Source organism: Mobula birostris, chromosome 4, assembly GCF_030028105.1.
Source record: "Mobula birostris isolate sMobBir1 chromosome 4, sMobBir1.hap1, whole genome shotgun sequence".
NCBI classification, from domain to species: Eukaryota; Metazoa; Chordata; class Chondrichthyes; order Myliobatiformes; family Myliobatidae; genus Mobula; species Mobula birostris.
In genome coordinates, this window is record NC_092373.1 from 121,635,052 (window position 1) to 121,660,937 (window position 25,886).

Here is a 25,886-nt window from a genome sequence, read left to right on the forward strand (position 1 = left end):
ATTTTAGTGAATAGCTCCATTCTACAGATCTGAAAATAAGATCTGTGTCGTCAGTGTAATAACAGAAACATTTACTAATTTACTGGAATACTGTTGTTTGCTTCTGAGTAATATAAACTCCCAGCTCTTTCGAAGTGGGCATTAAATTGTGCAACACACACAAAATGCTGGAGGAACTCAGTAGGCCAGGCAGCATCTATCAAAAAGAGTAAATTGTCGACATTTTGGGATGACCACTTTGTATTTCTCCCTCCCCTCCCCCTCCCCACCTTCCTACTCTGATTTCACCCCTTCCTTTCCAGTCCTGATGAAGGGTCTCAGCCTGAAGCGTCAACTGTTTACTCTTTTCCATAGATGCTGCCTGGACTGCTGAGCTCCTCCAGTATTTTGTGTGTTGCTTTGGATTTCCAGCATCTGCAGATTTTCTGTTGTTTGTGATTAAATTGTGCAAGCTGGTGTTTGGTTCAGGTTCAAAATATTTTCCATTTTAATGCAAGAAATAAGAGCAAAAACAAGCCACAAGACTTTTTGAACATTACTTTTCTTTCAGTAAGAACACAGTAAATATTGTGTTTCTCCAGTACATGTTGCTGCACAGTACCTACATGCCTTGGTTGCCCAATATATCCTGTGGGACAATTCCAGGAAGGCACAGAAGTTCTATGTATACTGGTCAACATTTATCCCTCCACCAGCAGATTATCTGATCATTATTATGATGTTTCTTGTGGGAGCCTGCTAAGTGCATTTCTGACATTACAACAGTGACTACATTCCAAAACTAACAACCTTACACTTTGCAAGGTAAGACATGCCACACAAATGCCTCCTTTCCTTAGCATGGCAAACAAAAATTAATTATTTTGGGTTTTCCAGTAATTCTCAAAATAGTGGAAATAAGAGTAAAGTGAATTTACTTCTTTGTTTGCTCTTTTCAATAATGAAAATTGGTGAGGGCAGGAATTTGGGATCTGAAAACACTCTGAGTTTCAGATCTGATAATGTTCAGAATCTACTGTGTTTCCCTGGGAATTGTGAGTCTGCCACTATATTCTCCTTCTGAAATTTAGCATTTTAAGGGGATTTCATATTCTAATGGTATAAAGCATTTGTCCTAACTATTGTGGAAATTTATATATGTACATCATAACCCCATCTGGGCTACTTGCATGCTGGTTAATCCTCACAGCTTTTCGGACAATCTGCAGATTTCCCAGTCTCATTGGAATATTTTATTTTGAACATGGACATAAACACATTCCATTTTGCAATATTTCTTCCCCAGATGAAAACACAACTTGGCACAGATGAAATAGACTGAATATATTCTTTCTCCTACGTGCAGTATTAAGGGCTTAAGACAATTTTAAGATGTTGAATTTGGACCAAGAACCCGCATCTGTGCCATTAACTATTTCCCTCCACTATTAACTTAACTACAGTATTCCATTAACTATAAACTATTCTCTGCAATCCAATTGATATTTCCAGAATGGGATTCACCCTCCTGCTTTAATCTCATAAACTATTTTATGATGAGATGCTGCCCCTGGTCAGTAAATCTGTCAATAAAATTATTCCTCCTTCAATGCCATCACTTGATTAATGGTCCATGCTGATTCTCTCTCTGTCTTGCTTTCATTCACCAACCCACTCTGAGATTTTCCCTTGCATAAAGTCCCTGTTCCTCCTGCTGTTTGTTATCTCATTAGTTTGCTTCTCACCCCTTTTGTTTTCAAAATTACCAGACTGTCTCTGAAGCGTAATACTCAGTAATGACATACTTAACTGGGAACGAGGAAATAGAAACATAGAAACATAGAAAATAGGTGCAGGAGTAGGCCATTTGGCCCTTCGAGCCTGCACCGCCATTCAGTATGATCATGGCTGATCATCCAACTCAGAACCCTGTACCTGCCTTCTCTCCATACCCCCTGATCCCCGTAGCCACAAGGGCCATATCTAACTCCGTCTTAAATATAACCAATGAACTGGCCTCAGCTGTTTCCTGTGGCAGAGAATTCCACAGATTCACCATTCTCTGTGTGAAGAAGATTTCCTCATCTCGGTCCTAAAAGGATTCCCCTTTATACTTAAACTGTGACCCCTTGTTCTGGACTTCCCCAACATCGGGAACAATCTCCCTGCATCTAGCCTGTCCAATCCCTTTAGGATTTTATATGTTTCAATAAGATCCCCCCTCAATCTTCTAAATTCCAGAGAGTATAAGCCTAGTCGATCCAGTATTTCATCATATGAAAATCCTGCCATCCCAGGAATTAATCTGATGAACCTTCTTTGTACTCCCTCTGTGGCAAGAATGTCTTTCCTCAGATTAGGGGACCAAAACTTCACACAATACTCCGGGTGTGGTCTCACCAAGGCCTTGTACAACTGCAGTAGTACCTCCCTGCTCCTGTACTCGAATCCTCTTGCTATGAATGCCAGCATACCATTCGCCTTTCTCACCGCCTGCTGTACCTGCATGCCCACTTTCAATGACTGGTGTATAATGACACCCAGGTCTCGTTGCACCTCCCCTTTTCCTAATCGGCCACCATTCAGATAATAATCTGTTTTCCTGTTTTTGCCACCAAAGTGGATAACCTCACATTTATCCACATTAAATTGCATCTGCCATGAATTTGCCCACTCACCCAACCTATCCAAGTCACCCTGCATCCTCTTAGCATCCTCCTCACAGCTAACACTGCCACCCAGCTTCGTGTCATCCGCAAACTTGGAGATGCTGCATTTAATCCCCTCATCCAAGTCATTAATATATATTGTAAACAACTGGGGTCCCAGCACTGAGCCTTGCGGTACCCCACTAGTCACTGCCTGCCATTCTGAAAAGGTCCCATTTATTCCCACTCTTTGCTTCCTGTCTGCCAACCAATTCTCTATCCACATCAATACCATACCCCCATAACTTTCCAAAATCTACTCTCCAAGCCTCTTGAGGTCACACATTTTGGGTTATTGAATCTTCACATTAGGTAATTATCATGTGATAGACAGACTATGAAGACCTTGTCACTGGTTGCCTTACAGGTCTTCTGGAAAGTGATTTTACCTGGAAACTGACTAAGGATCAAGATACTATGTAAATATAAATATGTCACAGCAATCATTAGTCCAAAGTGGAATTATAAACTACTGCTAGACAGGGCATCTTATCAATGCTTCCCTCCATTAGTTACATCAGAATGCAGACCTGTTAATTTTGAACATAGGTAATATGCTAAGACATCTAAAACATTGACAAACTTCTATAGATGTCTCATGGAGAGTATACTGACAGGCTGTCTCACAGCCTAGTATGGAAACACCAATTCCTTTGAACAGAAAATCCTACAAAAAGTAGTGGATATGGGTCAGTCCATCACGGGTAACGTTCTCCCCACCATTGACCACATCTATGTGAAACACTGTCGCAGGAAAGCAGGATCCATCATCAGGGATCCCCACCACCTAGGTCATGCTCTCTTCTCACTGCAGCCATCAGGAAGAAGGTACAGGAGCCTCAGGACATGCATCACCAGGTTCATGAACAGTTATTACCCCCCAACCATCAAGCTCTTGAACCAGAGGGGATAATTTCACTCAACTTTACTTGCCCCATCGTTGAAATGTTCCCACAACTAATAGACTCACTTTCAAGGACTCTTCGTCTCATGTTCTTGCTGTTTTTTGTTTATTTATTTATTATTATTATTATTATTTATTTATTTGTGTATTTGCACAGCTTGCTGTCTTCTGCTTTCCGGGTGAATGCCCGAGTTGGGCAGTTTTTCATTGATTGTGTTATGGTTACTATTTTATTGAGAATGCCCACAAGAAAAAGAATCTCAGGGTTGTATATGGTGACATATATGTACTTGGATAATAAACTTACTTTGAACTTTTGAACCTTAATGCTTGTTGGATCCAATACATCAGTAAGACTCAACTATGCTTCACTCTTGGTAAAAGGCACCTTGCACAATTTGCCATATATTTATTCAAAATTAAGAAGTACTGAAGATAGAGTTCTATTTTAAATCAAAATGGTCTGGCATTCAAATGTTAAACATTTTGAAGAACCAAAGCTCATATCACATTATACTTATTCACATTTTTGATCATTTGATCATGTTATACTCCACTTATAAATACTTTTGTGCTTACATACTGTGTCCCAATGATGTATGTATTTGAAATCTATTGTTTAATAAAAAGCTGATGCTACTCCAATACCTTTCTAGTCTCAAATTTCAAAACATCAGATTGCTTTAAATTATGGGAAAAGACTTGCAAGGTTACTGCAAGCATCGCTAGGCATTCTGTATTGCTCTTTGGTGAAGCAAGTAACAAGGTGGAACTACTGAATTAACATCTTTTATGAAAAAAGCAATTAATGCCCTATAATTAGCAGCAATCAGCATATCATAAGTTATAGTTCTTAAGGATATAAAGTACTGTATACACATTCAATATATACAGTACTTCAGCTATTTATGAGTGTATAATTAAAGTTCTCTTTGATGAACATAATACTGAAACTTCCTCGTTTGTTTTGTGAAATTTCCAGAAGGATGCACGAAGACTTCTCCAAACAGAGATGAAAGCATTAAAACAATTTGAATACCGAGCTGTTTGGGTGTCAAGAGGAAAGGATGGGAGGGAAGAAGAGAGTATTCTGGTAAAAATATTTTCTAGCATTAATTGGAATGTCTTTCATGACTGGGATAGTTTTGGATATTGAGTGCACTTGTTGGCATGTCACATCAGCATACCGCTGATACTTAAGGCCCAGAGACTGAAATACTGTTTTCAGGCAAATAAACAAAGCTGAATATCCAACGTGAAGAGTACTGCACAACACTGGCTGCATGCCTCACACCATACCAGTGAGGGTACTCAGTAATTATCCCAAAAGTCTAGCAAAAATAGAGACTGGGCTCATTGTTAGTACAAACCTAGTGTCTATATGCTGTCAGATCGCTTTCCCATACAGGACTCCAGCACTTGTGTACCACTGTAACTAGGGTAAGCCAAGAATATGGAGCCAAGAGGGATCAGGACTTTCTCTCCTGACCCTGAATGGACAGCAGGCTGCTGCCATGTACCACTTATCTCCTTCCTGAACCTTAAAGGTAGCCAACACCTGTTACCCTGCTTTTGCCAACCTGATTCATGGAGATCTTTGCTGTGCATACCCACTCTAACCAATCTCACTCTTCTTTGTAATAAAAATAGAAAATGCTGGGCATACTCAGCAGGTCAGGCAGCAGCCGTGTGGAGAGAAAACAGTATTTATTTATTTATTTATCGAGACACAGCACAGATTGGGCTCTTCCAGCTCTTTGAGCCACACTGCCCAGCGACCACCAATTTAACCCTGGCTTAATCGCGGGACAAGTACAATGACCAATTAACCTACCAACTGGTACTTCTTTGGACTGTGGGAGGAAATCGGAGCACCCACAGGAAAACCCACGCATTACACGGGGAGGACGTACCGGCAGCAGTGGAAATTGTACCCGGGTCGCCTGTACTGCAAAGTGTTGCGATAACCACTACACACCTTCTTCAGAACCGCAATAATAAGAAAAGAAAGATATTTGCAGAGAGAAGGAGAAGGGGTGTAGAGAACAAAGGGTAGAGACCAAGTTTGTTTAAGTAATACAATTACTTTTGGTGCTGACTAGTTAATCTAGAGGAGTGGAAAAAGAGGGAGACGAAGGAGAGGCAGAAAGAAAATTAGCATGCTGAAACTTCGAGGTGCAAAACACAGAAGATGCTGGAAATCTCAAAAATAAAGAAATACTATAGTGCTGGAAGTGCACAGCAAATCAGGTGTCCCTGTGAAGATGGAAAAACTGAGTTAACTCACAGGTGGGTGGCCTTGCGTCAAAAATTTGCAGTTTCAAGATACACAAAAAAGGCTAGTTGTTTGAAATATTGAATTAAATATAGACTGCCAAAAGCTGAAGTGTTGCCAGGAGGAGATGTGGAGTTGCTGCCCTGAGTTTACATTAGACTTCATTGGCACAGAGCAGGGGGCCAAAAGTAGAGAGATGGGAATGAGAAGGGAATTGAGAACTACAGTGGCAAGCGACTAGAAAGCAATCATCCAACCCAAATCTGGATTCTCTTAAATAGGAATCTCATGATGAGCATCCAATGCAATACATTAAACTGTAATAAGTGCAATTGAACTGCTGCTTTGACCTGAAGGACAGCGCGAGTCGTGAATTACAATTCCCGCATCATTCAGCCAAAACATTAACTCGGTATTTCTATCTCCACAGGTGCAGCCAGATTTGCTGAGTATTTCCTGCATTAACTGTTATTTCAGCTTCCCAGCACCTGCTTTGTTCTGCCTCTCCTAGTTCTAGCATGATTGTTTCTTTGCCTCCTGCCTTTATTCATCTCCCTGTTCTTCAGACAGATCAGTATTGATTTCCCAGATGGTACTGAAAACAATTGTATCACCTGAATAATCTTTGTCCCCACCTACCTGTGTTCTCTCCACCCACACCCCCGCAACGTAAAGCATTCTTTATCTTCTCAACTTTCATTGACCTGTAATATTGATTCTGCTTCTTGCTCCACAGATACTTCGTAACTACTCAACTTCCCCAGTATTTTCAGCAGAACATTTAGATTTTCACTATCTTCAGTTCCTAACTTATAAATGTCTACACAGAGCAGAAAGGCAACACAGAGTTTCCTCACTGAAGCTGGTAAGGCTCTTGACCAGCAACTCATGCTGACCACCGGTCCCACATGGTCGCTTCCACACAGGAATTCTGATGTTAATACCCACGATTCCAGAGGTCTGTTCCTGTAGTGCCAAACTTCGCATAATATCCAGTGAACATTTTTCAATTAGTTGTGGGTGATTTGCCAAACAAAGTGAAACAACAGTAAAGTGTGAGAGTAAAACTGTGAGATTGTTCTGCAGTTCCTCCACAAGGCAGAGGCTGCTTCAGCTAAATGGGATTAATTGATATAAAATGCTTTGGTCAGCAAAAATACAATAAAAATGCTGCAGATGCTGGAAATCTGATATAAAATCTGTAAATGCTGGGAGTAGTTAGCAGGTCTGGAGAGAGAAAAACAGAGGTGAAGGACCTCACACCTGAATTAGGAAATGTTAGAAATATTAGAAATGGTGAAGTTGGTCAAATATCTATTTATTTATAGAGATACAGTGCGGAACAGGCCCTTCCAGCCCTTCGAGCCGCACTGCCCAGCAACCCCCGATTTAACACGACCCTAATCACGGGATAATTTACAATGACTAATTAACCTACCAGCCGATACGTCTTTGGACTGTGGGAGGAAACCGGAGAACTTGGAGGAAACCCACTCATTTATGGAGAGAACAGACAAACTCCTTACAGGCAGCAGTGGGAATTGAACCCGGGTCACTGGTACTGTAAAACGTTGTGCTAACCACTATGCTGCTGTGCCGCCCCAGTCTGGCCTGGTTGAAATCCCCCGCAATGATCGAGAAGCCACCAGGGTGTGCTGTTCTGTGGCTGCTCAGCTCCTCCAGTGCCTACATGATGTTGGAATGTACACTGCTAACAGGATGAGAACGATAAACTCCCTCAGAGGATAAAATGGATGATATTTGGCCACAAGATGATCTGGGTTTGGAAAGCAGGACTAAGAGAAAACAACCAGTCTATATACTGTGATGAGTTTATCATGAAACATAATCTGTCTCTACTACCTGTGTTACCCATAGCATGATCACTATCGTGTATCTATTTGGCTTCGACACAGTAAATCATCACCCTGAATAAGATACTTACTCAGTTATTCCTTCTAGTACTTTAAAATTTAGGTTATCCTCATTTCTGTCAAAATAGCCTTTATTGTCTATGAAGACCAAATGCCGCGGATCACGGTCTCTGTACAATATGTGAAACAAGTTGATGTTGTCTTGATTGCCACATTTCATTTTCAAGCCATTTTGAGCACAGGTATCCTCCTTTCTGGGCCGGAATCCACAGCAGTTTCTGTCCAGTCGATCATACACCTGGAAGAGAAAATTTCCCTGAGATTATACTGAAACTACAGTTTACCAACTATAAACATAGAACCAAAAAAAAACTTGCTTTGTAACCCTGTGCGTGTACCATTAGAGCACACAGTGATCATTTAAAATGTGTAAGAAATGCTGACTATGCCCCTGGTAGTTTGAACTCAAGATAAAAAAAATGCATCAGAGATATTGTATCACTGTTATTTTAAAACAACAGCTCACATTGGGATACATTGCACATGGTAGATCAACTCATTTTAAAATTTTTTTCTAGCCATTGTTTACAGTTCCTCCAATAATTGGAGCATCACTGAATAAACAGTTATTAATTTCACTTTCACTGTTTGCAAAGAAAGTAAACTTGATTAAAAAAAAACAGGTTTTAAAGCCATATAGGTGGCTTGCAAATGCCACACTTTGAAATCTTTGAGGAAAATGATATGCACGTTTAAGAATAATAATGGGCATCGATAATTGAATACCAATAAAGATTCTTGAACTGCATTTTGATTTCAGATCTTGACTATTTTACAGTAATGTCCAATGCTTTCTTTGGACACTTAATTATGGCGTCATTTGAGTACTACATTACTGACCTAGATTTTGCAATATTGACCTTAAAGATAATTATTTTCAAGAATCAGTTGAAATGTGGAAATATTTTTTCAAGTATGGTTGAAGCTGTACTTGTTCTTGTTCCCTGACCTGGAACAACTAACAATAACGTGCCAACTGTTCTAACTACCAAGAGATTTCTCCTCTGTGGTCCTGACCACAGCTTACATATCACCAAACACCAACGTTAATCAGGCCTTCGATATATTGAAAGCTGCCATCACCAAACAAGAAACATCCCATCCTGATGCATTTCAAATTGTAGTTGGGGACTTCAATCAGGAGTCCCTGCCTAATTATCATCACAAATAACCCACACCAGGGTTCCCAGCACACTCGACAACTGCTATACTATGATAAGAAATGCCTACTGTTCCATGCTTGGACCATATCTCAGGAAATCTGATCACTTGCCTGTCTTTCTCCTACCTGCATACAGGCAGAAGCTAAAGAGCAAGGCTCCAGAGACATAAGGACAACAAAGGGGAGGTCATGGGAGACAGAGGAGTGACTACAGGATTGCTTCAAGTGTATGGACTGGGCCATGTTTAAGGATTCATCAGGGGATCTGAATGAATACACTAGGGTCATCACAGAATTTATAAAAACAGTCGTAGACGATTGTGCTCCCATAGGATCACTCAGGTTCTTCCCCGACCAGAAACCCTGGATGAACCAGGAGATCCACAATCTGTTGAGGACCAGATCAGTAGCATTCAGGTCTGGCAAACAAGAAAGATACAAAAGATCCAGGTCTGATCTCTGGAAAACAATCTCACGTGATCAGAGGCAATTCTAGACCAAACATGAATCACTGAAGGATGCTCGACAGCTGTGATAGGTTTTGAATGCTATTACCTCTTACAAAGTGAAACCAACCAAAATATTGTAAGTTTCAACAAGGCTTCACTCCCAGATGCACTCAATACCTTCTATGCTCACTTAGACCATCAAAACATGGAGGAACCTTCACGAGCTCCCACACCTCCAATGACCCTGTGATTTCAGCTTCTAAGGCTGAGTGAGAGCATCCTTCAAGGGGTTCACTGAAAGCAGCCGGCCAAAATGGGGTACCTGGCCAAATACTAAAGACCTGTGCTGATTAACTGGCTAGAGTGTTCACCAATATTTTTAACCTTTCAGTTCGGCAGTATGAGCTTCAATCAGCTTCAATTGTACTGGTGCCGAAGAAAAACATGGTGACTTTCCCAAGAGACTATCATACAGAATCATGTACATCCATGGTGATAACTTGCTTTGAGAAGTTGTTAATGAAACATATCAAATCCTGCCTGAGAAGTGACTTGGATCTGCTCTCATCAGTATAACAGGTCAACAGCAGATGCCATTTCATTGGCTCTTCACTCAATCCTGGAACACCTGGACAATGAAGGTACATACATCAGGATCTTCTTCATTGGTATAGTTTGGCATTCAATACCATCATTCCCTTAAAACTAATCAATAAGCTCAAAACCTTGGCCTCAATATTTCCTTTTGCAATTGGATCCTTGGTTTCCTCACTTGCAGATCTCAGATAGTTTGGATTGGCGACAACATCTCCTCCACAATCATTATCAGTACAGATGCACCTCAATACTGTGTGCTTAGCCCCCTACCCTACTCATTTTATACATATGACTGTGTGACTAGGCATAACTCCAATGCCATATTCAAGTTTGGTGATGACTGCCAATGGCTGAATCGAAGGTGGAGCCAATCAGCATATAGGAGGGAGATTGAAAACCTGACTGAGTGATGCCACAACAACAACCTCTCAGTCAATGTCAGCAAGACTAAGAAGCTGATTATTGACTTCAGGAGAAGGAAACCAGAGGTCCATGAGCCAGTCCTAATTGGCGGATCAGAGGTGGAGAGGGTCAGCAACTTTAAATTCCTCAATATTATCATTTCAGAGGTTGTGTCCTGGGCCCAGCATGGAAGTATAATTACAAAGAAAGCAAGGCAGTCCCTCCACTTTCTTAGAGGTTTGCAAAACTTCGGCATGGCATCTAAAACTTTGACAAGCTTCTAGTAATGTGTAGTGGAGAGTATATTGACTGGTAGCACCATAGCCTGGTATGGAAACACCAATGCCCTTGAATGGAAAAGCCTACAGAAAGTACTGGATATGGCTCAGTCTGTCACAGATAAAAATTCCCCACCATTAAGCACATCTACACAGACCGCTGTCACAATAAAGCAGCATCCATCATCAACAACCCCCACCACCCAAGCTATGCTCCCTTCTCGCTACTGCCATCAGAAAGAGGGTACGGGAGCCTCAGGGCCCACACCACCGTGTTCAGGAACAGTTATTACCCCTCAGTCATCAGGCTCTTGAACCAGAGGAAATAACTTCACTCAACTTCGCTGAACTTCACTCGCCCATCACTGAAACTATGGCCTCACGTTCAAGAGCTCTCATCTCATGTTTTCAATATTTATTGCTTATTTATTTTTTATTATTATTATTATTTCTCTTTTTTTCCTATTGTATTTCCACAGTTTGTTGTCTTTTGCTTATTGGTTGTTTGTGCGTCCTTTTGGGTGTGGTTTTTCAATTATTCTGTTACGTTCTTAGGTTAACTGAGTAGGCCCACAAGAAAATGAACCTCAGGGTTGCATATGATGACATATATGTACTTCGATAATAAATTTACTTTGAACTTTGAAACTGTAAACACTGATTGTTGAAACTACCAACAGAAGCCAACAAACTGAATCTTGAGCAACAAGAGAAAGCTGTGCACGAGGGCATTGTTATATTGACACTGCTGACTCTCCTGTCAAATTACATGAATTATGTTTGTGTTTACATTGTAAGAAGTCTGAGCCAGATCCTCTACATACTTCCTACTGCTGCCAAATAACGTCCCCTCACCATAATGTTCCATGACAAAACCTTGTGAAATCAAACTACAGCCAAGTCCCCGTTTCACTCATTATTGCAGATTGCATGTACTACTGAACCTTTGTGAAAACTCTCCTGATTCACACTCAATTCCGCTGCAGGAAAAGAACCCACAGTTTCTTTCCATTCTCTGAATTAAACAATTTTTTTAAACTGTTTTTTTTTCTTTTCAGTAATTCCTTTCCTTTACGGCTCTCAAAAACCTTGTGGGAGTCTGAGAAACATCACTCTAATATTCTTCACCCCACTGAAATATTTAGCACATTAGATTTCTTACTCCCTTACACAAAGAAAAAAAATCCTATTTTCAAACATCTCTATTACACTGGCATACTAAATCAAAGATTCCTATGATCCTTTTTTAGACCCCCATAATTCAATATTTATTCTTTTTTTCCTACTTTCTTTTTAATTGGTCAAGGGCCTTGGCTGATTCACCTTCCTAAACGTTATGTATGCTTCCTTTTCTTTTTTGACTAAACTTACAATATTTCTTATCAACCAAGGGTCTCAATCCTTGCCATTTTTTATCTTTCATGCTCACAGGAACGTGCTGGTCCTGAACTCTGATCAACTGGACTTCAAAAGTTTCCCACATGTCAGCTCTGGATTTTCTCTTAAACAGCTGCTCCCAATGTAATCTCTCCCTTTTCAGTCTAATCAGCTTTCTCCCAAATTAGCACTTTTATCTGAGGGCCCATCTTATCCTTATCCATAACTATCTTAAAACTATGGTCACTTTTCCCAAAATGCTCCCCCACTGAAACTTCGATCACCCGGCCAGGCCCTTTCGCAATATATGATCCAGAAGACCCCCATTCCTAGTTGGAATTTCTACATGGTGTTTCAAGGCCCAAATTCTTAAACAGTTCAACTAGCAGAAGTGATCAGAATGTCAAGTTTTAGCCACCAAGCATCCAGCTAATTAGTTGAAAAATGTCAAAGAATTCTCACAACTATTAATTACCCACTCAGAATTTCCCGGTATTTAAATTTTAAGAATAGATAATAAAGAAGCACCGCTCTACTTTCTATGAGATTTTAACTTTTTTTTCTCCTCAGAAAATGCTCTTAGACAAAGCTGGGGAGTACAGTTTATATGCTTTATGTAAAATCTTGGAATCATGTTCTATAAAACTCAGGAAAGGGAAAGGATAGGGAGCTTTGAAAAGCTGGAAGTATTGATTAGTGGAACATTTTACACAAACTTCCACTCTGAATATGCCTGAAGTGTTTGAAATTTATTGTTTCTTAACACACAACTCATTTGTTACTTATCAGAAAGGAATTCTTGCTCAACCAATTGACAGCATATACTACGTACAGTACCTTTTGGCTTTATTTTGTTCTCTAATTTCCCATTGCCCTACTGAGAATGCAGAAAGTTAGCTTGGAATGCAAAATGAGAGTGGGTGGGGCGAGCTATTTTAATGTACCTACTCAATCCTGTAGAAAGTTAAAATTGCCTAGATCGTAAACAAGAGAAATTCTGCAGATGCTGGAAATCCAAACAACGCACACAAAATGCTGGAAGAACTCAGCAGGTCAGGCAGCATATGTGGAAAAGAGTAACCAGTCGATGTTTTGGGCTGAGTCCCTCCCTCAGGACTGGAAAGGAAGGGGGAAGATGCCAAAATAAAAAGATGGAGAGAAGGTGATAGGTGAAGCCAGGTAGGTGAGAAAGGTAAAGGGCTGGAGGGAAGGAATCTGATAGGAGAGGAGAGTGGACCATAGGAGAGAGGAAGGGACCCATGGGGGGGTGATAGGCAGGTCCCTGGTCAGAGTGGGGTGGCCTTAGAGGAAAAGGGGGGGGGGAATTGTTCTTTACTGGAAGGAGAAATTGATAGTCATGCCATCAAGTTGGAGGCTCCCCAGGCGGTATATAAGGTGTTGCTCCTGCACCCTGAGAGTAGCCTCATCTTGGCACAAGATGCATGTCTGAAATTTCTATTGATCTTCCATTGAGGTTATGATTTATTATCATTGAAGATATTGAGAGTAATTCTATAGACTCAACACATAATCTAACATTCTTAATAATTGCTAGGAGTTACACTAACCTGGATAGTCAACAGCTCAGCTATTAGAGCTACTGTCTGGTAACACCAGAGATGTGAATCCTGTGTGTGGAGTTTGCACGTTCTCCCTGTGACTGCATGGGTCTCTTTTGAATGCTCCGATTTCGTCCCACGGCCCCATGACATGCCGATTAGTAGGTTAATATGCCACTATAAATTGTCCACAATGTGCAGGTGAGTGGTAGAATCTGGGTGGAGTTGAGAATTTTTAAAATGGGATTAATGTAGGATCAGTGTAGATGGGTGGCTAATGGTCAGCATGACTTGATGGGCTGAAGAGCCTCTTTCCATGCTATATCTCTCTGTGACTCTTGAAAATTCCTATTCGTCTTTTTGTTCAGAATGGAAAAAGAGCTAGCTCACTCGGCAGGAGTTACTCAATAACAACATTGGAAATCAGAATCGAAATCAGGTTTAACATCACCAGCATGTGTTGTGACCCGACGCAGACTGGGAGACCGCTTTGCTGAACACCTATGCTCTGTCCGCCAGAGAAAGCAGGATCTCCAAGTGGCCACGCATTTTAATTCCACATCCCATTCCCATTCTGACATGTCTATCCACAGCCTCCTCTACTGTAAAGATGAAGCCACACTCAGGTTGGAGGAACAACACCTTATATTCCGTCTGGGTAGCCTCCAACCTGATGGCATGAACATCGACTTCTCTAACTTCCGCTAATGCCCCACCTCCCCCTCGTACCCCATCTGTTACTTATTTTTATACACACATTCTTTCTCTCACTCTCCTTTTTCTCCCTCTGTCCCTCTGAATATACCCCTTGCCCATCCTTTGGGTCCCCCCCCGTCTTTCTTCCCAGACCTCCTGTCCCATGATCTTCTCGTATCCCCTTTTGCCAATCACCTGTCCAGCTCTTGGCTCCATCCCTCCCCCTCCTGTCTTCTCCTATCATTTTGGATCTCCCCCTCCCCCTCCAACTTTCAAATCCCTTACTCACTCTTCCTTCAGTTAGTCCTGACGAAGGGTCTCGGCCTGAAATGTCGACTGCACCTCTTCCTAGAGATGCTGCCTGGCCTGCTGTGTTCACCAGCAACTTTTATGTGTGTTGCTTGTATTTCCAGCATCTGCAGAATTCCTGTTGTTAGCATGTGTTGTGAAATGTGTTATCTTTGTAGGAGCAGTACAATGCAATACATAATAATGGAGAAATAACGTGAATTACAATAAGTATATGTATATCAAATAGTTCAATTAAATAAGTGGCGCAAAAACAGAAACAAAAAAGTAGTGAGGTAATGTTCATGGGTTCAATGTCCATTCAGAAATCTGATGGCAGAGGGGAAGAAGCTGTTCCTGAATTCCTGAGTGTGTGCCTTCAGGCTTCTGTACCTCCTTCCTGATGGTAACAATGAGAAGAGGGGATGTCCTGGGTGGTGGGGGTCCTTAATGATGGATGCCGCCTTTCTGATCCTTCTATAAGGATTGGTTCATGTTCCCTTGTCTTACCCTTCCTGAAGTCCACAATCAGCTCTTTGGTCTCACTGATGTTAATTGTAAGCTTGTTGCTGCGACACCACTCAACTGATACATCTCACTCCTGTGCACCCTCTCGTCACCACCTGAAATTGTGTCATCAGCAAATTTATAGATTGCATTTGAACTGTGCCTAGCCACACAGTCATGGGTATAGAGAGTAGAGCAGTATGCTAAGCACACACCCCTGAGGTGTGCCAGTGTTGATCGTCAGTGGGGAATGGAGATGTTACTAATCTGCACAGATTGTGGTCTTCTGGTTACAGAGTTGAGGATCGAGTTGCAGAGGCCCAGGTTCTGTAGCTTTTCAATCAGGACTGGTGCATTGCAGTTTAGCAGGAGATTGATGGAACACTATATCTGGCTAGACATGGCTCCCATGCAGCATGTCTTAGGGATTTCAGTTGCACTGCAAGACCAGAAGACTGCAGAAAGCAAAAGCCTAAACGTTTGATTTGCTATTTGGACGTTCTTGCCCCCACATTCATATCATTTGCCCAGGCAATTGAAGATTTAACCGAGGAAGAAGTTGGTATATAGGTGACATCAAATATAAATATTGACCTTTCTGGATGGAGCAGTAAACCTATATAAAACAGACAGCATATTACCATGAAATCGTACCTTACCTGCAGTAGAAAATCGAAAAGAGCTAGCTTGCACCATTCATAGTGGTGAATGTCTGTACACCTCCAGTCTGGTTTAGGAACTTTGCCATGGACCCAACACTTCCATTTTAGTAATTGCTGGTAAGACATCCAATCCAATTTGACTGTAGACTGTGTATCATTATCAGCCACCAGCAAGGAATCATCCCAGAGAATAACAGGGCGAGGTAAGTCATCTTTAGAAAAGAGAAAAAAAAGATTAACTTATTTGATTTCCCAAAACCAGCAGATTTGTGAAATAGTTCAATACAGTCTAGTTCACGAGCACATGGTAACTGGGTTGAGGAATTAGATAAAGATTAAGGAGTGGGGGAATCATTAATAATGAAAAATTAAAGGGCTACTTTGTCTGCAAGATGATCAATTCCTTGGACTCTAGTTTCAGTTTCCCCACTAAGACTTGCTTAAAGGGTCACATTGTTTTCTGTCTCACACTGTATGCTCTTTCAAAATTTTGTTCCAGTGGTGTCCAGTAAGTCTACAGATGCTGGAAGTCTAGAGCAACACACACAAAATGCCAGAGGAACTCAACAGGTCAGGCAGCATCTGTAGAAATGAATAGATAGTCGACATTTCAGGCTGAGAACCTTCTTCAGGATTGAGAAGGAAAGGGGAAGATGCCAGAATAAAAAAGTAGGAAGGGGAAAGAGGCTAGTAGGAAGGTGATAGGTGAAGCCAGGTGGGAGGTAAAGGTAAAAAGCTGGTGAAAATAGAATCTGATAGGAGAGAAAAGTGGACCATAGGAGAAAGGGAAAGAGGAGGGGACCCAGGGACAAGTGATAGGCAGATGAGAAGAAGTGAAAGATCAGAGTGGAGAATAGAGGAAGGGAGGGGGACATTTGTTACCAGAAGGAGAATTCAATATTCAATCCATCAGGTTGGAGGCACCCAGATGAAATGTAAGGTGTTACTTCTGCACCCTGAGGGTGGCCTCAACTTGGCACAAGAGCGTACCATAGACCAACACTTCAGAATAGGAATGGGAATCAGAATTAAACATTTGGCCACCAGGAAGCCACACTTGTAGCAAATGGTGTGGAGGTGCTCAACGAAGCAGTCCCCCAATTTACAATGGGTCTCACCAATGTAGTATCGTTGATGTTTGATGTCACATTGAAAGCTGAGCAGCCTCTATGTGAGCGTGTGCATCCTGAACACTAAAGAAGTTTCCAAAAATATGTTGGAACCACTCATCAAGTCGGGCAGCATCCACGTTGAGAGAAACAGAGTCAATATTTCAGCTTGGCAACCTTTAACGAGAAATATTAATTTTGTTTCTCTCCCCACAGACATTAACTGGGTACTTCCAGTTTGTTTTTGGGTTTTATTTCAGATTTCTAGCATCTGCAGCTTTTTACTTTACAGTAAGTGTTGGACAAAGTTAAAAGTGTGTTATCTACATACCAATTAAGCAATTACTCAAGGGTATTTTTCATTCATGTTAATTAGATTACTGCACAAGGACTTCAAGCCATGAGGGAGAATATCAAGATCACCTACTTTCATCAAATAGGCCACAAGTTTACGAGAACAATTGAAGAACTCGTATGTATCCTGTGGGACACATCCTGTCTAACTGTGTTCCGGTCAATTATATAAGAAAGCCCAGCTTCCTGGGCGTGAGTATAAACACACCAATGCAATCCTTAGATAACCTTCTGAATAAATCTTTAATGTCAAAACCTTCATGCTGCTAGTTCTGATGTCATGTGACACTAGAACTAAATTCTCAGCAATTTAGGCTGCAATTATATCGAAGGAAACAGTTAACGTCAGTGAACTTTGATTAGAAATGCAGAATGAGATCACATGAAAGATCATTAAGCTGCTGACAGGAAAAGTACTAAACATTTTTCTTATAAAGATACGAAAGGAAGCCATTTGGTTTGTCGAGTCCATCTCAGCTCGCACAGGAAGAACCCCATTTTTTTCCTTATTTCCCATGTACTCCTGCAACTTGTCCCTCTCACACATTCTCTTTGATTCATTTTAGACCATAAGACCACAAGACACACAAGCAGAATTCAGCTACTCGGCCCATCGAATCTGTTCCACCATTCCATCATGACTGATTTATGATCTCTCACAACCCCATTCTCCAGCCTTCTCCCTGTAACCTTTGACACCCTGACTAACCAAGAACCTACCAACCTCTGCTTTCAATATACTCAATGACTTGGCCTCCACAGCCACTTGCGGCCATGAATTCCACAGATTCACCAGCCTCTGGTTAAAGAAATTCCTTCTCATCTCCTCTTCTCAATGGACGTCCCTCTATTCTGAGGATATGCCCTCTGATCTTAGACTCACCCCTTACAGAAAACATCCTCTTCACATCCAGTCTGTCTTGGTCTGGAAGGAGCTGTTTGACGGGGGGGCGCGGTTTGTGTGTGGAGGCAAACAAGGGGCATTCAAGAGTCTTTTAGATAGGTGCATGTATGTGTGGGAAAAAGGATAAGGCTGAAAGGATCCATTTAGTTGGGCATTCAGTTACGAATTTAGCCTTGCGCAACATTGTGAGCTGAAAGGCCTGTTGCTGTGTGTACTGTTCAACGTCTATTTGAATCTGAGCAAACCACCGAGTGAATAGTTGTTTCAGTTTGTATATTTAAGCTATTAAGTTTAAAGATTAAAGATTTCTACATTAAAGATTTATTCAGAAGGTTATCTAAGGATTGCATTGGTGTGTTTATACTCACGCCCAGGAAGCTCGGCTTTCCTATATAATTGACCGGAACACAGACAGGATGTGTCCCACACAATACATATGCAGTATGTATACAGGTATATTTACCTTTTTTATCACTTCTCCATTGATAGTTTTGAATATCGTAGGTTAAGACAATTGTGCACAAACCAACCATGCTTCTAAATTTCTTTCAATTTTAACCATAAAATATACAGGGTTTTTTTTTGCTTTTGTTCTTTGAACTGTCAAACCAATCTAAACAGTTCATTGGCCTTTTTTAGTTGCTGTTCACCAAGGTAAGTGACCCTTCTGGGGCTCCATATCACAAACAGATTTCATTTAAACGTTACAGAGTTCACACGGAGATCTAACTATCGTCAGTCTCTATCACTTGGCTAAACTCTTCACATTGAACAACTTCATTGATTCTGTCGAAAGCATAGCAATGGGAATTCCCAGAGTATGCCTGTCACTTTGCTAAATATATGCTTTTCATCACTTAACTTAAAGTGACACACACAAAAGACTGAAGGAGCTCAGCAGGTCAGGCAGCATCTGTGGAGGGGAATAGACAGTCAGTGCCTTTTGTGTGTGTTGCTCTGGATTTCCAGCATCTGCAGAAGCTCTCATTTTTAACATATCTCATTCTGATTTGGAGTGTATTTTACAGTATGGTAAGATAGAACATGCCCAACCTTGTAACCTACTCTAAGATCAATCAAACCTTACCCTTCTACATAGCCCTCCATTTTTCTATCATCCATATTGTTGTATATTTAATATGTCAATAAGCTTTGAGCAATCATGTGTGTGTAGTTTGATTAAGCATTCTTTCTCTATTAAATAATTCATTACAGGTTGTATCTATAAATAAGTGAATTGCACACACTATCACGAGATATGTGTATGCCTCGCTTAAACTGGAAGTTAGACTCACATTTCATGCCTCTGCGTCTTCCCTTGAGCTAGCTTAATGCTCTGAAGTTACAAAATATAACGTGTGCTGTTTCTTAAATACCCCTAATATATCTGCCTCCACTGCCACCCTTGGTGGGGTGTTCCAAGCACTTGGCACTTCCTGTAAGTAAACTCACCTACTCTGAGTTTACTTTGAACTTTGAGCACTTACTCCTTTACCCCTTCCATTCCTACCATACAGGGAACAAGACAAACCTTCCAGCCAAACAACGATTCATTTGACATTTCAATCTGCTCTGCTGTAGTGTACTGTACTGTGTGGAGAAATCAAACTCAGATTGGGTGGCCAGTGTGTAGGGCACCTCCATTCCATATGCTAGGTGACCCTGAGCATCCAATTGCCCACTGCTTTGACTCCCTTTCCCATGCTCGCTCTGACTCCACTGTCCTTGACTTTCTATTTGATGCCAAACGCAATACAAGGAACAGGAACTCATCTTCCACCTGCATAATTCACAGCCTTCAGGACTTAATATTACATTTAACAATTTCAGGTATTGTCACATCTCAAACCAGCCACCAAAAGAAGGCAGAGTTGATGAGACAAACCCCTTTTTGCTCAGCTGCCTATTAGGCTAATTATTAGTTCATTGTTATCACCTAGATCTTGTTTGTAGTCCTATATAAGTTCCTTTGTTTGTTATTTTGTTGCTTAGTCTTGGAATCATCTTTTGTAAGTGAAGACTTGCCTTTGTCTGTAAGAATACCTAGTTTCTGAAATGAGTTAATTTTGGGGGGTAGGGAATCTTGACTTTTTGGACCCTCTGCCTGTTCCTTGCCTGCTAAGGACTCCAGTAAAGCCTTGCTGGATTGCTTCCTCTAATTTTGTGTGACATGCCTGTGCAATTGGATTCACTGCTCATTCAGTGTGAGGGAAGTTCAAACTGAGGAAGTTACCTCGTCAGCAGTGGCAGGTATTAATGCTTCAGTTACTATTCATTGACAACCTTCACTGTTTCTGACTGCTTTAGTCTCCACCCTGTCACAAATAATCCCTCTGTATGCTCCATTCACCCCTTCTTTCCACTACTTAAGTACCCTTTATTTCTCATTTCTCTGGTTCTGATTAAGTCCTTGAGCTGAAATGGTCAGCTTTGTCACTTGTACCTTGAAACATGCAAACAATGCATTTTACTGTATCAGATCAGTGGAAATCATTCTGGGCAGCCTGCAAGTATTGAATGACTTCTGGCACCACATAGCAAGCCCACAACCCACTAACTCTAACCTGTACACCTTTGGAATGTGGGAGTGAACTGGAGGAGCTGAGTGGTAGAGGCAAATATGTTAAAGGATTTTCAGAAGGTTTAGATATTCACATGAATGTGGGGGAGGGGGGAATGGACATTGTGTGGGTAGGAGGATTAGTTTTTTTTTAGGGCTTTTTGACTTGCTCTTTAGCACAACATTGTGGGCTGAAAGATCTGTTGCTGTACTGTTCTGGTCAAAAACCTTTGAGTCTACATGAGTAAATAAAACACTACAAGCAGCTTCATCCCTCACTTATACAGTGAAGTGACATATACTACTTCCCAAAAGCAATTATTGAATCAAATGAACTTTGGAAGATTGTAGTTTAGGATTGTGCAACATTTTCCAGCAGCTGTAAAAACTTTGTAAGCAAACTATCTAACCCTGTGAAACAACTGCTCTGCGACATCATTACTTGTATTAGTTACTGTTTGTACTCATTAAAGTTCATACTGAATCTTATTTTCTTTGGTTTGTCCACTCCCTCAATCAGTAAATGCTCATGTAAAGTAGCAATTCAAAATGTATGCTATTTTGTTTTATTTAACATATTGCTGTCAATTTCTATTGGAAATACTGTACTAGAAACACAGAAAATCAGAGTGTAGATACACCAAATACTTAAGCAAGTGAAATGTTGGCTTCTATTCTAAGGGAATAATCATGAAAACAGAAGTACAATTATTAATGGGAACAAACCAGAAGTACAGCATACAGTCTTGATTTCCAATTTAATGGAAGGATATGCTAGCTTTGGCATAGCAATGTGGTTCTAGATTGATTCCTGAAATGGTTGTCTTGGGTGGGTGGGGTGGATTAAGTAAGTGAGATCAGTATTCTCTGAAAAGTACAAGAATGGGAAGATCTTACAAGAATGTATAAGATCCTGGCAAGATGCTTCCCTAGATGGGGGTACTGCAAACCAGGGTCCTTTCCCTCAAAATAAAGGGATGTTCAGGTAAAGATTTCCTTCTCTCAGGAAGGGTTGCAGATTGTTATAACACTCTACCTCAAAAAGCTGTATGTAGTCATTAAATGTATTTAAAAATTGAAGTAAGAATATGAAAGGTTATGGAAATAGGAATGAAAATTGTATCCAGATCAATGATTTAATTAAAGATTATCACACTGAAGCAAGCTAAAGGGTTTCACCTGTTCCCATCTGTTTTAATTCTACTTTGTCATCTTTTGTTCTTTGTATCACTCTAAAATCCCTGATTAAATTTGCATTGTTTGCTACTTTTAATCTTCAATTGTGTTTTAAGCTGCCTAAAGCTCTGGCAACTCTGGCAGGGTTTGCAAGACATTACTTCCTACAAAGCAAAACCCAATAGTATGAATGGCAGCGATGCTTCACTACCAGATGAACTCAACATCTTCTATGCCTGCTTTGAAAGGGAGAACACGACCACAGCTGTGAAGATCCCTGCTGCACCTGATGACCCTGTGATCTCTGTCTCAGAAGCTGATGTTAGACTGTCCTTTAAAGAAAGTGAACCCTCACAAGGCAGAAGGTCCTGATGGAGTACCTGGTATGGCTCTGAAAACTTGTGCCAACCAACTAGCGGGAGTATTCAAGGACATTTTCAACCTCTCACTGTTACGGGCAGAAGATCCCACTTGGTTCAAAAAGGCAACAATTATACCAGTGCCTAGAAAGAATAATGTGAGCTGCCTTAATAACTATTGCCCAGTAGCACTCACATCGACAGTGATGAAATGCTTTGAGAGGTTGGTCATGACTAGACTGAACTCCTGCCTCAGCAAGGACCTGGACCCATTGCAATTCGCCTATTGTCACAATAGGTCAATGGCTCTTCACATGGCTTTAGACCACCTAGACAACACAAACACCTACATCAGGATGCTGTTCGACTATGGCTCAGCATTTAATACCATCATTCCCACAATCCTGATTGAGAAGTTGCAGAACCTGGGCCTCTGTACCTCCCTCTGCAAATGGATCCTCGACTTCCTAACTGGAAGACCACAGTCTGTGCAGATTGGTGATAACATATCCTCTTCTCTGAGGATCAATACTGGCGCACCTCAGGGGTGTGTGCTTAGCCCACTGCTCTACTCTCTGTAAACACATGACTGTGTGGCTAGGCATAGCTCAAATACCATCTACAAATTTGCTGATGATACGATTGTTGGTAGTATCTCAGGTGGTGATGAGAGGGTGTACAGGAGTGAGATATGCCAACTAGTGGAGTGGTGCTGCAGCAACAACCTGGGACTCAATGTCAGCAAGAAAAAAGAGCTGATTGTGGACTTCAGGAAGGGTAAGATGAAGGAGCACATACCAATCCTCATAGAGGGATCAGAAGTGGAGAGAGTGAGCAGCTTCAAGTTCCTGGGTGTCAAGATCTCTGGGGATCTAACCTGGTCCCAACATATTGATGTAGTCATAAAGAAGGCAAAACAGTGGCTATACTTTATTAGGAGTTTGAGGCGATTTGGCATGTCGACAAATACACTCAAAAACTTCTATAGATGTACCATGGAGAGCATTCTGACAGGCTGCATCACTGTCTGGTATGGAGGGGCTACTGCACAGGACTGAAAGAAGCTGCAGAAGGTTGTAAACCTAGTCAGATCCATCTTGGGTACTAGCCTACAAAGTACCCAGGTCATCTTTAGGGAGTGGTGTCTCAGAAAGGCAACATCCATTATTGAGGACCTCTAGCACCCAGGACATGCCCTTTTCTCACTGTTACCATGAGGTAGGAGATACAGAAGCCTGAAGGCACACTCAGCGATTCAGGAACAGCTTCTTCCCCTATGCCATCCGATTCCTGGATGGACTTTGAAGCTTTGGACACTACCTCACATTTTTTAATATATAGTATTTCTGTTTTTACACATTTTTTAATAATCTATTCAATATATGTAATTGATTTACTTGTTTATTATGGTTTTTTTCTCAGATTATGGTATTGCATTGAACTGCTGCTGCTAAGTTAACAAATTTCACGTCACATGCCGGTGATAATAAACCTGATTCTGATTTTTTTTTTTTTTTTTTTTGCAAGCATAATTTTCTTTGTGTATTTAGTTGGTTTTCAGATGAAGTTCTGTTAGGAAGATTTCCTACTGGCTAGCTGTCATGTTATCTGTTTACATATCTTCCCAGTTTACTGTGGACAGTATCTGAAATCAGCCTTGCCCAATATTAGAGCTGCTTCCTGTTTTTCCCCCTCTCAATTATTATTTCAGACTTCCTCACACATTGGTCTCTATATCAGATAAATGTTCACAGACCATGAGTATGTTAGCAAAGTCTTGTTCTTTAAACAGCTAAATCTAAGCTGACCTGACAGTTGTTGGTTCAGAGATGTTTCATTACAGAAAGCTACTTTGAATACATTCCAGAAAAACACTATCTTTCAGACATTAGCTAATTTGCTTATCTCAGCCCATAATGAAATTTCCAATAAAGATAACTGTTTTTGCTTTGAGCATATCTAATTTCTCTAACAAATTTGTAGAACTGTGAAAGTGGCTGGATTCCATTCAGGAATGAGAAGAACAATTATAAAAGCGTGACTGGGTAAAATTAAACATTCTCATTCCATTTTTATTGCATATTAAATATGTATGCAATGAAAGAATATTTTAAATAATCCTTGTAAATTGTACAACTACTGTTGATTTTTAACACTGGCATTCAGGAAATACCATATTTCAAACTAATAACAGAATCTGTATCTTCTGTATTTTTTTCACAGCCAACAGTGCAACATTTTGTTGCTGAGTATCTGGGGTAGAAGTTCATCCTTCTGTAAACTGTCGGAAGATCAGTGAAAACTCAACAAATAGATTAAAATTTCATGGACTTTTACCAAGCCAGAGCAAATAAAGACAGATCTAGGAAATTGTTTATGCTTAAATGTTTTTTTTTTAAAAAATGGGGTGAAGGCAGGGGAGTGGGGATGACTGGAAAAATTGAATTAGCTCATGATTGAATGGCAGAGTGGACTCGGGCTGAATGGCCTATTTCTGCTCCTATGTCTATAGTCTTATGGTCTTGATGTTTAATAAACTCCCTTTTATGGATAAGTTGTTCCTTGGTGCATTAATTTAGTAGAATGGAATCGCCTGACAATATTCCCATTTTAAATATTTCAGTGTGGGATGAGCATTTACCATTCTCAGATTTCTGGGTTGATGATGTATGCAGTGACAATGCCAACCAAATTCCATTGAACTGGCTGAATCCCCCTTGGGTAATGCAACTAAAGATGCATATATACCCACCTTGGAAAGCTTGAGGTCTAGCTAAAAGAAGCCTGTTGAAATTATTGCCAAGGATCCTGTAACTATGAAACTCCCTCATCAACTGCATTGGCTGATTAAAGCACCAAGGAAGATTAAAATCATAGAGGCAAGTGCAGAGATCAGGCGCGTTCAGTGCTGTCTACCAGCATCTTGTCCACTGCTGCTGGTGGAAGGTGTCTGTGTGTGACGGTATCTTTCTCCCTCTCACTCACTACCCTGAAAGAAGGTCCCTATATTCAAATGATCTCACTCTCACACTCTCTCTGTTAGAAGGATGGTGCTGGAGCAAAGCTTAATCGATGAGGATTGGACTCCGTATTTCATGTTGGCTTTTATATAACCATATAACAATTACAGCACAAAAACAGGCCATCTCAGCCCTTCTAGTCCGTGCCGATCGCTTACTCTCACCTAGTCCCACCGACCTACACTCAGCCCATAACCCTCCATTCCTTTCCTGTCCATATAGCTATCCAATTTTACTTTAAATGACAATATTGAACCTGCCTCTACCACTTCTGCTGGAAGCTCGTTCCACACAGCCACCACTCTGAGTAAAGAAGTTCCCCCTCATGTTACCCCTAAACTTTTGTCCCCTAACTCATGTCTTCTTGTTTGAATCTCCCCTACTCTCAATGGAAAAAGCCTATCCACGTCAACTCTACCTATCCCCTCATAATTTTAAATACCTCTTAAGTCCTCCCTCAACCTTCTATGCTCCAAAGAAAAAAGACCCAACTTGTTCAACTTTTCTCTGTAACTTAGGTGCTGAAACCCAGGTAACATTCTAGCAAACCTTCCCTGTACTCTATTTCGTTGACATCTTTCCTATAATTCAGTGACCAGAACTGTGCACAATAATCCAATTTTGACC

At 40.9% G+C, this 25,886-nt stretch overlaps 1 protein-coding gene and 1 long non-coding RNA gene across 2 annotated transcripts in view; one reads left to right on the top strand and one right to left on the bottom strand.

The window, feature by feature from the left end:
- The window catches only part of gask1b (golgi associated kinase 1B), a 46,854-nt gene that overhangs the window by 10,844 nt on the left and 10,124 nt on the right, over nucleotides 1–25,886 (bottom strand). The window contains exons 2-3 of the mRNA XM_072255990.1: nucleotides 15,775–15,989; nucleotides 7,812–8,038 (exon numbers count right to left, since the gene is read on the bottom strand). Coding sequence (XP_072112091.1) covers nucleotides 7,812–8,038; nucleotides 15,775–15,989 — 442 coding nt within the window. The remainder of the gene's footprint in view (nucleotides 1–7,811; nucleotides 8,039–15,774; nucleotides 15,990–25,886) is intronic.
- LOC140196565 (uncharacterized) lies at nucleotides 709–9,312 on the top strand. Its single transcript, XR_011885748.1, has 3 exons — nucleotides 709–804; nucleotides 4,574–4,684; nucleotides 9,099–9,312. It is a non-coding gene; the product is annotated as an uncharacterized lncRNA (long non-coding RNA).